The sequence below is a fragment of the Ovis canadensis genome, chromosome 4 (genome assembly GCF_042477335.2).
Source record: "Ovis canadensis isolate MfBH-ARS-UI-01 breed Bighorn chromosome 4, ARS-UI_OviCan_v2, whole genome shotgun sequence".
In the NCBI taxonomy this organism is placed as follows: domain Eukaryota; kingdom Metazoa; phylum Chordata; class Mammalia; order Artiodactyla; family Bovidae; genus Ovis; species Ovis canadensis.
Window position 1 is genome coordinate 72,085,550 of NC_091248.1, and position 17,019 is coordinate 72,102,568.

Genomic DNA, 17,019 nt, shown 5'->3' on the forward strand with positions numbered 1-17,019 from the left:
TAAATTGTACTTTCTAAAAGCTTGCTACTCAGGGTATAGTTCTTAGGCCAAAACCATTGGTATCATCTGGGGGCTTGTAAAAAAAGAAGACTTAAATGTAATCTATAGTTTAACAAGCTCCCAGGATGAGTCATAAGCATTGTAAAATTTGAGAAATGTTAATCTAAAATTTGGAGATAATGAGATTTTATATTAAACTGAAATCTAAACTGTTCTCTTGAAAAAATGAAGATGAAGGTTCTGGCTTTTTTTTATTTTTAATCTCTTATTTTCCTCAGTAATCTAAACCCTTTTGTAATCAGTAAATTCTTCCACACCTACTTATTGTAATGATACTCTATCTTTCATGGCTCTTGGCATTTGCTAACATCTGTTAATATCTCAGTATTGCATGCAGGCATTAAAAATCAATCTCTAGTTCCTTGTTAAATATGGTTGATTGATCACATGCATTTATCTTCTCTCCTTGAAATGTCACTAAAATACCAATAAGGAATGAAAAGAAAACATCAACCCACAATGATACAGAGAAAGGAATGGATACTATGTTAGGCAAGAGATGTTAGCAGATTTATTGTTCTGTATAGAATTTGAGAATGAAATGTTCTAGGTACATTGAAAATAAAGTAACTGAAAAAGAAAAAAAGAGTAATTATCTGAAGGGAGTCCAAAACTGTATAGGAAACAGTATAATCATAGTCATAGTATACTATGTGCTTCAGCACTTAAAATTTATAATAGATGTATGCGTGAGTGTTAAGTTGCTTCAGTTGTGTCCAACTCTTTATGACCATATGGACCATAGCCTGCCAGGCTCCTCTGTCCATGGGATTCTCCAGGCAAGAATACTGGAGTGAGTTGTCATGCCCTCCTCCAGGGCATCTTCTCAACACGGGGATTGAACCAGTGTCTCCTGCATCTCCTGCATTGGCACACAGGTTCTTTACCACTAACTCTACTTGGAAAGTTCAGTATGTGATTTAGCAAAGTTGTGACAAAATTATATTTTGAGCAAACTTTTTGGGGATGTGGAGGTATATAAGGCAGCAAAATTCTCATTTTTTAAAAATATTATTTCTAGTCAGTTAGTTTTATCTAAGACTTTAACATTTAATATTAGTGGTATAGGTTTGGAATGTAGTAGTACCACTAGAAAAAAATAGTTGAGTTAATATTCTCTTTTGCTTCCTCTCAGTAAATATGTCAGAATTTATGGATACTGGTACACAGCGTCGAGATTATTGGAGTAACAGTCAGAAGATCTGAGTGCTAGTCCTATGTTGCCGCCATTGTACTGTGTACATGTCAATAAAAAGGATACTTTTTACCCACCATGATTCTTATTCCATTTTATCATCCAAGTTTTATACTATGCGGAGTAGCTATATTCCTCTGTTTTAAGAAGAGTAGATAAGAGAAAATTTCTAATTGTTCCTTCAATGATACTGAATTTTGCTTTGCTTTGTCACTCAGCCATTTACCCAAGTGTCTTTAAAATTACCCTTTCACGGGAAGAATAGACAATTTTTCTTTTCAAGGAGCCGAATAGTTTTAATAACTTGGAGAACAGCACAGAATCATCATTAGCATGAATGAAGAGCAATAGTTCCTTTCATTTAGGCAGATGGAAACATTTTCAGTTCTCACATCCTGTAACATTTGTGAGAAGTTCAAATATTTCCAAAATTGCAAAATGCCATCTGGCTAAAATGCCTTGCCCCTGTTAACTTATGTCAACCCTGCCCAATTAATTATATATATTTTAGCTTTCTCATCAGTTGTGTTCCAAGTTTGTTTGTCCAACAGCAAATCTATAATATTAAGTGAAGTTTAGTATCTTTGAAAGGCATGCAGCTATGACTTTGAATTTTGTTTATATTTCAGAGCCCTGTAGATTGCATGTACAAGCAGAATGCATCTAGTATTGACCCACTTGGGCTGAGGAATATGTGATCCTTTCCAGAAGGTTCGTATTAGCCTTTGGTCATTGCCCCTTAGTGTCATATCTGCCTTTGCCAACCAATTTTCTAAAGGGCAGTAGGGAGCAGGTGATAACAGAGCGAAGCCAACATTTAATTAGGGCAAATAAGCTAACACGTCAAGTGGACAGAGGGCTTTGTCCTCTCAACGTTCCAAGTCTCAGTCTGTCTCCTTCTCTCCCTCCAACTCTGCCTGTTTTTGGTGCCTTTTTTCTTACCTTGCCTTTTGGTCTCTTGTGTTTCACTTTGTCAGCATTGATGTGCTCTGTTCTTGTTTTTCCTCCTTTTTTCTGCTTTTATTTTTTCTTTATTCCTGTTCATTGTACTTGCATGTGTGCATGTTTAGTTATGTCTGACTCTTTGCAACCCCATGGACTGTAGCCTGCCAGGCTTCTCTGTCTATGCGATTTTCCAGGCATGGAAACTGGAGTGGGTTGCCCTTTCCTACTCCAGGGCATCTTCCTGACCCAAGAATCAAACCCATGTCCTTTGAGTCTCTTATATTGGCAGGTAGCTTGTTTACCTCTACACCGCCTGGGAAGCCCATTGTACTACATAAAATCACAAAATAGGAAATTGAATTATAATGGTACCTGGTGTTTAGTAGATGAGACAATAGGAAGCTAGAAGGTTACTGAAGAAATAAATGAGACTTCAGTTTTTGAAGTAATAGTGTCAATAGCATAAGGGCATCTTGTCAGATAAAAGAATTACCTAGTTGTCTCTTTTGCTGGGGAATTGTGAGATGAAGCATTTTCAGCAGGTGAAATATATCTTAATAGGTGTTCTTTTTTTCCTAGCTTAAAATAGGATACTTTAATTCAGAGGAAAAATTATTTTTGTATTGTAGAAAATGAAGATTCATTGCTATTTTTATAAAGAGAGCAGGCATTATTTTATGTGTCTTCTGTTACAAAAGAACATGTTTTCAGGTAGGGGAGATTGTTATCTTGCATATCAGGATCAGTTTAATTACTATTATCTTAGAATTTTCACCAAATATATCTGGAAGCTACTTAATTGCTGTAGTATTTCTTACCTGTCTTTCCTCCTGTATAGTTTTTCTCACCATAGATAATTTTCTAAACTCTTGCAGGGCAAGTACATATCTGGTTCATCTTTGTATATCCTGAATCTTTTAACATTTTAATTTCTTAGTAAATACCAGTGAACAAAGAAATACCAACCTAGCCCAGTCTCTGGCAATTGTTATGGTTTATTACCTGTTTATAGAATCATTTAGGCTTCTTGCCTCTGGGTAATAGTGCTGCTGAGGTTCCCAGAGCACTAAAATTCTGTCTTAATTTAGCCTTTTATTAACTCAGTTCCAAAAAATTTTCTTCAGTGTACAATGTAAATACGAAAAAGATGAAAATACCAGATTTATCCTTTCTTTTCATGAAATACTTGACATCAAATGATCGTCATATTCACTTTTTTCCCCTCACAATAGCCAAATAGAAATTTACATAAAGTTTTCGATGGAGTTCCATTTTTAAAATCATGTCAGCTAAAATGTATTTAGCAGAATGGTATGTTCTGCTATATTTGTGGTACTTGAATGCATCCTAACTTTCAGGATTTTTTTTCCCCTAAAACATAGATGCAAGCAGTTCTCTTTTGCCTTAAAGGGTTTTACAAGCAAGTTGTCTCTTATCTCTCATCTTTTTCTAGCTATGTTCCACTTTTCCTTCTGGACTATTTTAATTTACTGCAAGTCACTTTGCAGGGTTATCCATCTATAAGTTACACCTAACTTGGAGCAAGTGATATCATTTGTTTGTTTATGGATGACTATTAAAATTTAAGATGGGTTAGCATTTATATAACAAGCAATGAATTATAGTGCCAAGTAATAAAAAGTACCTACCACAAATAAACAGAGAGGCTCACTATTTCCCTCTTTCTTTGGTCCTCTGGCACCAGCCGTTAATGTAGGGCATGAAGTATCAGTGCGGGAGAGATGCCAAGTCACTGGGTAAAGTGAGTGCCTTTGGGTATTTTCTTTATGAGACTGTCACCCTACTTGTGCTAGTGCTGAACAGACAAAAGCAAAGGAAAACCTTTAGCCAGAGGGATCCTGTTTCCTCCGACAGAACGCAGGCATCAAGATTACTCTAGGCAATATGACATTATCCACATTCACCAAATACATTGAAAAGAATGAATGGAGTACATTTTTGTATTTTAAAGTAGGTTTATCCAAAGGTGCAGTGAATCCATCTGTTTTCTAACTGTATTTCGAAGTGAGATTTTTAAAAGTATAATTTCTTAACTCATTCATATTAAAGTTCTCACAAAATTTCAACACTGACTTCTGATCTTTGGGAAAGCTGTTGAAATACCTCTTGGTCTTAAGAAACTGAACTGCTTTTGACTCTGTTCTTTTATTATTCACAGCATTGAGGTGGTAATTTAATATCTTTACTCCTTAAATCAAAATTTTTTTTCCTATCATTTGCCTGTGTCTTGGCTTATCAAGCTTGATTACATTTGCCTTTTCTTACTTTGGTCTGAAAGTGTGAAAAAAAAATTGGTCTTCCTAAGTATATAAAGCTACGTGCCAGTATTTTGTATAAGTTTTGTTTTGCATGATGGAAAATTGTAATTCCAGCTTAAGATCTTTTTTTTTTTTTGCCATGATTAGGAAATGGTGAAATGGATGATCAGCATTTGAATAAACAAGGATTTTAAAAATTCCTTACTTAAAACAGAAAAAAAATTAATAAGGCATCTAAATGGCTCTTTCAGCATGATAATTAATATAAATTGAACATAAAATTAATCCTCCTTGAAAATTAATTGAACTTTCTTTTGGTTTGCATGTTTGTCATATCATTGTGAAAGTTATCAAGAACCAAGATTAAGTTTCACAGCGTTTTACCCATACCCTATTGCCATTCAAAGTTGAACCTACGCCCTATATCTTTACAACTTTCAAATTTTGACAAGAGTTACTTAGTTCACATCCTAGATTTATCCATTCTATCTGCTTGTAGTGGATTGAATTGCAACCCTAGAAAAGATATATTTAAATCTTAACCCCAGTACCTGTAAATGTAAATAAGGTCTTTGCAGATGAAATCAAATTAGTCCAATGACTGATACTTCATAAGAGAAACTGGAAGATCTGGGTATAGACAAGAGGAGAAGGCTGTGTGGTACTTTCTTGTGGCAGTGCTAGGAAATGAATGTACCACTCTTTCTTGAATGGAACTCAGGAAAACATTCCCAGGGATAGCCAGGGAATCTACCAGCATGCATTCTTTCTTAGAAATCTATATGAAGTTTATCTTAATACTTACACTAATACTAATACTTATACTAATATTAGTATAAGTATTATACTAATACTAATACTTATAATATACTTATAATGTATATACTTATTTTATCTGGTAAAATACTGATTTAAATTCTGAAGGAGATCAACCCTGGGATTTCTTTGAAAGGAATGATGCTAAAGCTGAAGCTCCAGTACTTTGGCCACCTCATGCGAAGAGTTGGCTCATTGGAAAAGACTCTGATGCTGGGAGGGATTGGGGGCAGGAGGAGAAGGGGACGACCCAGGATGAGATGGCTGGGTGGCATCACGGACTCGATGGACATGAGTCTGAGTGAACTCCAGGAGTTGGTGATGGACAGGGAGGCCTGGCATACTGCGATTCATGGGGTCGCAAAGAGTCGGACACGACTGAGCGACTGAACTGAACTGAACTCCCTGGTGGCTCAAATGGTAGAGTCTGCCTACAATGCAGGAGACCCGGGTTCGATCCCTGGGTCAGGAAGATCCCCTGGAGAAGGAAATGGCAACCCACTCCAGTACCCTTGCCTGAAAAATCCCATGGATGGAGGAGCCTAGTAGGCTACAGTCCATGGGGTCACAAAGAGTTGGACATGACTAGGTAACTTCACTTCACTTCTTCACTTCACTTCACTTGATACTGATTTAATTATTTTAAGATTTTTTTTAAGAGTTTTTTAGTACAATATTATCAGACAGATGCATTTTAGAAATATTAACTATGTTCTTCTAGACTATTCTCTAATGCATATAAAAATTACAAACTTTGGTTCAGGTTTTAAGGCCAACCCTTCCTTGGGCAAGTTATTAAAATTTTCTGAGCCTAAATGTATATGTAACCTGCCCTTCCCTCCTCAATCCCTTCCCATAGCAACCTTTCAATAGCTGCCATTGCCATCTTTTCCTCTCTTCTCCTTTCCCCTTATTATCTTGACTGAAGAAACAAAATTAAACTTTGAACTAATAACTATAAAAAGAGGAGCTAAATGTCAATTCCATAATAATTCTTCATGTATGACTTATTTCTAACCATGGGTACTAGTAGGTGTTTAGTGTTTTCCCAATGGCAAATTATAACCAATTGGTACCTATTTCAAAACGTAAAAGATGATGCTGTGAAAGTGCTGCACTCAATATGCCAGCAAATTTGGAAAACTCAGCAGTGGCCACAGGACTGGAAAAGGTCACTTTTCATTCCAATCTCAAAGGAATGAAATGCCAAGAATGCTCAAACTACTGCACAATTGCACTCATCTCACACGCTAGTAAAGTAATGTTCAAAATTCTCCAAACCAGGCTTCAGCAATACATGAACCGTGAACTTCCAGATGTTCCAGCTGGTTTTAGAAACGCAGAGGAACCAGAGATCAAATTGCCAACATCCGCTGGATCATGGAAAAAGCAAGAGAGTTCTAGAAAAACATCTATTTCTGCTTTATTGACTATGCGAAAGCCTTTGACTGTGTGGATCACAATAAACTATGGAAAAAATGGGAATACCAGAGCACCTGACCTGCCTCTTGAGAAACCTATATGCAGGTCAGGAAGCAACAGTTCGAACTAGACATGGAACAACAGACTGGTTCCAACTAGGAAAAGGAGTACATCGAGACTGTATATTGTCACCCTGGTTATTTAACTTCTATGCAGACTACATCATGAGAAACGCTGGGCTGGAAGAAGCACAAGCTGAAATAAAGATTGCAGGGAGAAATAGCAATAACCTCAGATATGCAGATGACACCACCCTTATGGCAGAAAATGAAGAGGAGCTAAAGAGCCTCTTGATGAAAGTGAAAGTGGAGAGTGAAAAAGATGGCTTAAAGCTCAACATTCAAAAAACGAAAATCATGGCAATGGTCCTATCATTTCATGGGAAGTAGATGGGGAAACAATGGAAGCAGTGTCAGACTATTTTTGGGGGCTCCAAAATCACTGCAGATGGTGATTGCAGCCATGAAATTAAAAGATGCTTACTCCTTGGAAGAAAAGTTATGAGCAACCTAGATAGCATATTCAAAAGCAGAGACATTACTTTGCCAACAAAGGTCCATCTAGTTAAGGCTATGGTTTTTCCAGTGGTCACGTATGGATGTGAGAGTTGGACTCTGAAGAAAGCTGAGCGCCAAAGAATTGATGCTTTTGAACTGTGGTGTTGGAGAAGACTCTTGAGAATCCCTTGGACTTCAAGGAGATCCAACCAGTCCATTCTAAAGGAGATTAGTCCTGGGTGTTCATTGGAAGGACTGATGCTAAAGCTGAAACTCCAGTACTTAGGGCACCTCATGTGAAGAGTTGACTCATTGAAAAAGACTCTGATGCTGGGAGGGACTTGAGGCAGGAGGAGAAGGGGACGACAGAGGATGAGATGGCTGGATGGAATTACTAACTCGATGGACATGAGTTTGAGTAAACTCTGGGAGTTGGTGATGGACAGGGAGGCCTGGTGTGCTGTGATTCATGGGGTCTCAAAGAGTCAGACACGACTGAGTGACTGAACTGAATTGAACTGAAAGTCAATTAATAATTTAAAATCATTCAGCAATTTTTTTAATTACAAAAAGTTTGAATTGTACAGTTAAACTTCTTTTCATGAAACTTTCATTTTATTTATGTGGGTGTCATAATGTATTATATTTACTTTAATATGGAACACAGTTAACAAGTTTAGAAGTCAATAGGTAAACAAAAACAACTTTACTTATTCTCATCTATAATTTCTTATTCAGTATCCTCTTAACTCATGATTGGGTTAGATTACTGTAAGTAAGTTAAGCAATGAAATAACAATGATGTGTCGGAATACCTTTCATTAGTTTTGTTTTGGGGATTGTCTTTTTTTGTGGTGACTAAAAGTCTTGTAACTCTATCAGTTTCTCTAATGACCATGGCATTAAGGAGGTACACTTGCTCTGTTCATATTTTCAATTTCTTAGGTTGTGTCAGGTTTTACTTCTAAAAGTATTCTATCAATAAAATACAATTTTTAACTCAGTGATTCTTCATTTTCTGCTGTTAAGATTGAGAAATGCAGTATTCCTGCCTTATCAGTACACAAGGATTTCACAGTCCTCAGTGATTTTCACCCTCCAAATGTGACTTCCTGAGCCCTAAGGGCACCCATGAAGGAGAACAATACCTCTGATGAGGCAGCCACCAGGCTGCAGCCACTCCCCATGGTGAGCACTGAGGAACACAGAAGTGAAAAACACAAGATGCTGGCCCCAGACAGCTGAGATACACGTGAAATGAATATATGAAGGCATGATTTCAGTGAGCCTAGGCTTCTTCCTATACATAGAAAAGTGCTAAATTCCTTAACTTGGGATATCTGGTTTTCTTTAATTCAGAAAACACTTTTGATACTCAGACTACTTGCCCTTTGTTACAAACTTCTATATAACTTGACTCCCTTCCCCCACCTCCTCAGAACAGTTCTCTCAGGGTCACTTGAGGTGCTGTCTCCCAGGCTTATAGTCCTAAAAATTCCGCTGAATGAAACAACTCTCAACTTTTAGGTTGTGACTGCTTTTAACTTGACATTGCTGATGTTAATTAAGTTATCATAATACTTACTTTTACTACCTCCTTTGTGACTCTTATCTAAGAGATGATATCAGTTTATATGATAAATTCCAAAGTTTACAGTTCATTTCAGTTCAGGCACTCAGTCGTGTCTGACTCTTTGCGACCCCATGATCGCAGCACGCCAGGCTTCCCTGTCCATCACCAACTCCCGGAGTTTACCCAAACTCATGTGCATTGAGTCGGTGATGCCATCCAGCCATCTCATCCTCTGTTGTCCACTTCTTCTCCTGCCCCCAAACCCTCCCATCATCAGGGTCTTTTCCAATGAGTCAACTCTTCGCATGAAGTGGCCAAAGTATCGGAGTTTCAGCTTCAGCATCAGTCCTTCCAATGAACACCCAGGACTGATCTCCTTTAGGATGGACTGGTTGGATCGCCATGCAGTCCAAGGGACTCTCAAGAGTCTTCTCAAACACCACAGTTCAAAAACATCAATTCTTCGGTGCCCAGCTTTCTTCAGAGTCCAACTCACATCCATAATGACCACTGGAAAAACCATAACCTTGACTAGATGGACCTTTGTTGGCAAAGTAATGGCTCTGCTTTTCAATATGCTATCTACGTTGGTCATAACTTTCCTTCCAAGGAGTAAGCATCTTTTAATTTCATGGCTACAATCACCATCTTCAGTGACTTTGGAGCCCAAAAAAATAAAGTCTGACACTGTTTCCCCTGTTTCCCCATCTATTTCCCATGAAGTGATGAGACCAGATGCCATGATCCTAGTTTCTGAATGTTGAGCTTTAAGCCAACTTTTTCACTCTCCTCTTTCACTTTCATCCACAGGTTTTTAGTTCCTCTTCACTTTCTGCCATAGAAGTGGTGTCATCTGTATATCTAAGGTTATTGATATTTCTCCCGGCAATCTTGATTCCAGCTTGTGCTTCTTCTAGCCCAGCATTTCTCATGATGTACTCTGCATATAAGTTAAATGAGCAGGGTGACAATATACAGCCTTGGTGTACTCCTTTCTCTATTTGGAACCAGTCTGTTGTTCCATGTCCAGTTCTAACTGTTGCTTCCTGACCTGCATATAGGTTTCTCAAGAGGCAGGTCAGGTGCTCTGGTATTCCCATCTCTTTCAGAATTTTCCACAGTTTCTTGTGATCCACACAGTCAAAGGCTTTGGCATAGTCAATAAAGCAAAAATAGATGTTTTTTTCTGGAACTCTCTTGCTTTTTCCATGTTCCAGTGGATGTTGGCAATTTGATCTCTGGTTCCCCTGCCTTTTCTAAAATCAGCTGGAACATCTGGAAGTTCACGGTTCACGTATTGCTGAAGCCTAGCTTGGAGAATTTTGAGCATTACTTACTAGCGTGTGAGATGAGTGCCATTGTGCAGTAGTTTGAGCATTCTTTGGCATTGCCTTTCTTTGGGATTGGAATGAAAAGTGACCTTTTCCAGTCCTGTGGCCACTGCTGAGTTTTCCAAACTTGCTGGCATATTGAGTGCAGCACTTTCACAGCATTGTCTTTCAGGTTTTGAATACCAAACTGACAATCCGTCAGTTTGCTTTTACATGGAGACTGAATCCCTCCCACCACTGCCCGTTAAAACTTACTAGAGAAGACTTGGTAAGTCACATTTTCTAAACCTGAATGTTCCCACGTATATACAAAATTGGGCTGCTGATATTATCTTCCTCTTAGGAATTCATTAATTTATACATCTGCTTGGGCTTGCTGCTGCTGCTGCTAAGTCACTTCAGTTGTGTCCAACTCTGTGTGACACCATAGACGGCAGCCCACCAGGCTCTCCTGTCCCTGGGATTCTCCAGCGAAGAACACTGGAGTGGGTTGCCATTTCCTTCTCCAATGCATGATAGTGAAAAGTGAAAGTGAAGTCGCTCAGTCGTATCCAACCCTCAGCGACCTCGGTGACTGCAGCTTTCCAGGCTCCTCTGTCCATGGGATTTTCCAGGCAAGAGTACTGGAGTAGGGTGCCATTGCCTTCTCCTCTGCTAGGGCTTAGCATTTACTAAATGCTGGCGGTGGTGTATTGGTGGTGTTGCTAACTACCAGACTTGGCATCAGAAATGTGACCCTTGTCTACATAGAGTCAGTGCTGCTCTCAATTGAGACTAATTCAGGAATTTTGTTAATACTGCTCCCCAACTGAATGAAGATAGCTTAGGACATCTAGATGGTCATGTTCTGTTTCTGGTATTATATTTTAAGAGAGACTTTAATAACTTGTATCATCTCCATAAGAGAGTGACCTAAATAACTTTAAGGACATAGATTTCTTCAGTGTGGAGCAAAGAACACATAGGGACATGATAGCATGATCAGCTTTGTGGGGCTGCCCTGTAGTACATATATTAAATTCATTATTTTTTTGCTTCCTAAAATAAAAGTGATAAAAACTAGAGAAGGGAATTCTCAGTTGAACATGAGCATAAAAACCTTTTTACTCCTAAAGCTTGACAAAAATACAATAGGCTGCTATATACGGGACTGATATAGGGAGGATGGTAACATCTGTCTATCATATTATTGGGAGATTTGGGGGCTGGGTGAGGAGATGATGGAGTGAGCAGTGAAGTCATCTTTCATCCTGAGACTGGAGGTTGTTCATGGCACTTTTCCAGTCTGGGCACCTCTAGTCTATACTAAAAGTGAAGGTAGTAGAATCAGAGATCCTATAAACTTCATGAAAAATAGAATGACAGGTTTTTGTAAGAGGGAGACATGAATATGGGGCTCTCTTTTCTGAAGTTTTTTATTTTACATAATACCTACATGTTACTTTAATAATAAAAACATATTAAGGTAAATAATATAAAATTATGTACTTTAAATTATTTTAAAGAATAATGTGACATTATGATAAGTTTAGAATTTCAAATCAAGGAGATATTTAGGAGAGCTTTAATATAAAAACTCCTTTCTGACACCAGATTATTTAAAGATCATAGGGTTGGCCTTTCCCACTATAGCAAAAATCTTTATTGATAAGCCCAGTGCCACTGTGAAAGCACCCACAGGTGTTTAACAGTGCTCACTTTGGATCAGGGGAAAGATGTAATGGGTTTGCAAATTCGATAATACTTTTATTTAATATCTCCATTGCTGGGACCAATAATTCATCAAAGTAGGTTAGCATAATTTTTATAACATCAGAGTAGCTGTGGATGATATATTCAAATGCTAGAATATACATAATACATATAATTCATAATATACATGAAAATATCTTATGTCTTAAAAAGTACTTGACAAATATATAATCAGAGGTTTATGATATCTTCATAAATTTAAGAGTGTAACTTTAGTTCCAACATCTGGGGCTACTGATCTCATAAAGTTTCTAGTATTTCATACTTTCTGATTTCAGTGAAACTAAAACTTGACTCATTTTTTCCAGAGTGAGGTGAGAGTTTGTGTTGAGCCACATACATACTGTTACCCAGCATGAGTATTCACAATGAAAGACAGTTGGCCTGAGTACTACAGGCTATAGCACTGGGGCAGAGTTTACTCTCATCAATAAAACAATCGCTCATTACACTTATTCAGTATCATTTTGTTTAAAGGCTATGGCTCTTCTCTGTTAACCATACCAGACTGAAATGAAACAGACACCTTTGCCATGGTGAGTCAGTGTCCTCTTCATAATTAGGAGCTCACTTCAGAGTGTTGTGGAAGTCTTTCTTGGCATACCCAGAAATACTTAAAATATCATGGGAAGGTAGATGTGTTTTTACCCATTTTATTTTATATTTGGAATATTCCCTTCATTTTCAGGTTAAAAACTTCCAACAAAGTTTTCAAACAAAAGATATTTAAGGATTGAAAAGTAACTAACTTAATAGTCTTTGTATCACAGTTCCCCAAAACCTTTTTGAGAAAATGTAATAGCAAAACTGTTTCTGAAATTTTATGCTAAAGCATATATTTTTATTTATTATGTCTATGTCTATTAATGTTTACCTCCTCTTAAATTTTAAGTACATCTTCAAGGTTGAACTTTAATTTATTGATATAGTTCACTTTTATAGTAATATAGATTAGGCTTGTATTAGACAATCTTCATAAAATTTTCTCCTTAACAGTGCTCAGTTATAAAATGAGCGTCCAATTCATGTAGGTCAGTATTTCTACCTATAGTGCTCTTTCTTACTTTAAGTTATTTTGAGTTCAAGGTCTCAACTGGAAACATATAAGAGAGTAATTCTTTTTTATATTATCTGAGGAAAGTGATATCTATGAGATCCACTTGGAACTATGTATGATATGGTAGAAAACATAATCCATTGAATTGAGACCACTGTTATTTCCTGGTGTTCCTAAATCTGTTTTTATTCCTAGTAACCTCTATGTAACATCTGTGAAATTTCTGAGAAATACACCTGACAGTGGAAATAGAACTGTATTGGTCTTAAGTTCAAACAAATAAACCCTAATTTTACATTACATGGGTTTCTGTGAACAAAACTGTCTTTCATTTATTTCCTCTTTAGGGAAACAGTGGAGATCTGGAGTAACATTTTGACCCTTTGTTAATTTCAGAGAAGGTGTATTTTTTTTAATATATGAAAATAGAATACCTTGCATCTAATGGGCTATACTCACTCTGAACATGCATACTCTGTGCCTGAGTATTTGCTTGTGTCTTGAGAGAGACACTGTGTGTATATGTATGGTTTCAGATTAGGGAGACCTGAGGAGTAGTACACACAGTGTTCCTCTATCTCTGTTTCCTTTTCTCTTTTATTTCCCACGTCTTCTCAATATTCCCAATGATGGAGGACTAAGAAAAGCATTGGATGAGAAACTGGCTTTGTTATAGAGGGAGAGAGGAGTGAAACACGCAAAACTAACATTTGTAACTTTAGGAATTAGTTCCGGTGTTTTAAATTTGGCCAAAGCTTTTCCCCTCAGAATATTAGTTTCCACCATGTTTGGTACCAAATAAGGTTTGATTTTTTTTTTAAACCCGTATCTTCATCTATCTTTTTGAAGCTAGCTCCAGCTTTTTTTCCTTCTTAGAACTTTCTCCCAGCTACTCAGCATGCTGTTGCTATTCAAAATCCTCAGCCTGTTGTGATCTTTACACTGTCCCTAGCCTGTTCCCAACATTCCTCCTCTCTTTAATTGGGAGATTGTGTAAAGGCAGTTTCAGTTATTAGAACCCTTTCTTGCCTTCTTTATAATAATCCATACCCAATGTATGTGTAAGATATCCCCATGCCTATCATAATGTTATTAACCTATATTGTAATTACCAGATTCATTTGTTGGTATCTACTTATAGGCTGCTGCTGCTAAGTTGCTTCAGTCGTGTCTGACTTTGTGCGACCCCATAGACGGCAGCCCACTAGTCTCCTCCGTCCCTAGGATTCTCCAGGCAAGAATGCTGGGGTGGGTTGCCATTTCTTTCTCTAACCTATAGGCTATAAGTTTTATAATGTCAGGGAATTTGTCTATCATAGGCAATATTGCATCTCTAGTAGCTAATACCATGTCTGGCACATAGCAGATCCTCAATAATGAAGAGGGCATGGGTAAGATTCATGTATGAATGAAAACACTGGCCACACCTCCTCTGTATAGAAAGTTTGCTATTGTTATAGTAGCAAAGGAGTTCTTACATACAAGTGATTCATTAAAAAAGAAAATCAAAATGGAGTAGTATCTGTAGAATGAGAACATGGTTCAGCATAGTGACTTTGATATATTTGCAAGCACAATTAGTACTTATTAAATTTCTGAGATATTTCTCCACATATAAAATCTGCATGCCAATTTAATTCCATAGAAACTCACTAATCTATGCAAATGTTCACTTGTTTTGATGAATCATTTTATTTCTTCCACTGGGACATACAGAAGATCCACTTCATAAATGGACATCTGAAGATTTTAATCTCATGGTTAAATTGATAGTCTCAAGTTTTTGCTTAATATTTTTTGCTGCCCCATTTATCAACAAACAATCCATGTTACCTAATCTATGTTAAGTAGTTTTTAATCCTCTAGAACAAATTCTTTATTAGAACTCCTCAGAACCAATTCATAAATCCTAATTCATATGTTAAAACTCCTCAGAACCAGAGGTTTGTAATAGACTACAAGTTGTCCAGCAAAGCTAAACTAAACTCTGTCAGAGTCCATTTACTTGTAATCTCTAAGCTGCTGATGTTTATGGCATCAATATACATGAAGATGGGCATGTTGGCAGAAAGTTGAAAAGATTTACCCCTTAAGCTTTATTGTATATGTACCTCCTTTCAAGGTGAGAATTATGTTCAGTTCAGTTCAGTTGCTTAGTTGTGTCTGACTCTTTGTGACCCCATGAATCACAGCATGCCAGGCCTCCCTGTCCATCACCGACTCCCGGAGTTCACTCAAACTCACATCCATCGAGCTGGTGATGCCATCCAGCCATCTCATCCTCTGTTGTCCCCTTCTCCTCCTGCCCCCAACCCCTCCCAGCATCAGAGTCTTTTCGAATGAGTCAACTCTTTGCATGAGGTGGCCAAAGTACTGGAGTTTCAGCTTTAGCATCATTCCTTCCAAAGAACCCAGGACTGCTCTCCTTCAGAATGGACTGGTTGGATCTCCTTGCAGGCCAAGGGACTCTCAAGAGTCTTCTCCAACACCACAGTTCAAAAGCATCAATTCTTCGGTGCTCAGCTTTCTTCACAGTCCAACTCTCACATCCATACATGACCACAGGAAAAACCATAGCCTCGACTAGACAGACCTTTGTTGACAAAGTAATGGCTCTGCTTTTTAATATGCTGTCTAGGTTGGTCATAACTTTCCTTCCAAGGAGTAAGCGTCTTTTAATTTCATGGCTGCAATCACCATCTGCAGTGATTTTGGAGCCCCAAAAATAAAGTCTGACACTGTTTCCACTGTTTCCCCATCTATTTCCCATGAAGTGATGGGACCAGATGCCATGATCTTCATTTTCTGAATGTTGAGCTTTAAGCCAACTTTTTCACTCTCCTCTTTCACTTTCATCAAGAGGCTCTTTAGTTCTTCTCCACTTTCTGTCATAAGGTTGGTGTCGTCTGAGTTATCATGTATGACAAGCCTAAGCTAGAGTCAGAAAGCAGATAGCACAGGTAACTGACTATTCTGCACTTTTCTGTAATGGGATAGAAAAAGAGGACTATACATAGGATTGTGAAATGGATGCATGGAAATAATTATAGAAAAGTCTTATAAGTTCCTAAAGTACCTTTCAGGCTTTGCAAGTGGCTCAGTGGTAAATATTCTCCTGCCAAGTAGTAGATGTGAGTTTGATCCCAGGGTCAGGAAGATCCTCTGGAGAGGGAAGTGGCAAAGCACTCCAGTATTCTTGTCTGGGAAATCCCATGGACAGGGGAGCCTGGTGGGCTGTAGTTCATGGGGTCACAAAAGAGTAGGACATGACTTAGCAACAAATAAGCAACAACAAAAGCCACAGAAGTATCTTTCAGCCAGTGAGTACTTAGTGAATAGGCTGACTAAATAGTTTAATTTATAAGAATATATACAGGTCTTTGGGTTTTTGTTTGTGTATGTGTGGTTGATAAACCAGTGCTCGCAGTCTATCTTTGGCAAGCAGTAACACAGTTGGCAAATTGGAGCCCTTTACACCAATTGCTCATGCAAAACTGTGATAGGAATATAAAAATGAATATATTTATGGAGATAGTTAGATGATAAGCACAATTAATGAATCTGGTATACTATTAATATATAGTCCCTCCTCAAAATACCACATTTTAGTTATTTTTGTGAATTACGGCATGCCAGAAGAGTATCTGACTGTTACTCTATGATATTGTGTCTTTTGTTTATTTTTTTCTGGTCTATATTGTTATTATCTTGGGAATGAAAATTACTTCTCTGAGAATGATTTATAAAATGGGAGTGTTAGCACTGAACCCACAAGTATTTCATGAAAACTGAATTAATGTATATGTGTGTATGTATGTGTGTGTGTGTGAGAGAGAGAGAGAGACAGAGACAGAGGAACGTAAATATGGAGACACAGCAGGAGAGTGAGCCTGTACATCCGTCAGTATGCATGATACACAGAAAGATGGGAAATGTTCATTTTTCCCCACACCATTTCTCCTTTAGATCCAGAGTGGATTTACTATGACCATAGCACATTTTTAGTCTGGTACATATTCACCATTCAGTAAA

The 17,019-nt window shown here is 37.7% G+C and overlaps 1 protein-coding gene across 7 annotated transcripts in view; it reads left to right on the forward strand.

Moving 5' to 3' along the window:
• Positions 1-17,019, forward strand: part of IMMP2L (inner mitochondrial membrane peptidase subunit 2) — a 964,367-nt gene that overhangs the window by 430,031 nt on the left and 517,317 nt on the right. The window contains exon 5 of one of the 7 annotated variants that reach the window (XM_069588013.1): positions 1,196-4,129. The exons of the other annotated variants lie outside the window; for them this stretch is intronic. Coding sequence (XP_069444114.1) covers positions 1,196-1,250 — 55 coding nt within the window. The 3' untranslated portion in view covers positions 1,251-4,129. Of the gene's footprint in view, positions 1-1,195; positions 4,130-17,019 lie in introns of those variants that run through there. 7 annotated transcript variants of the gene reach the window in all.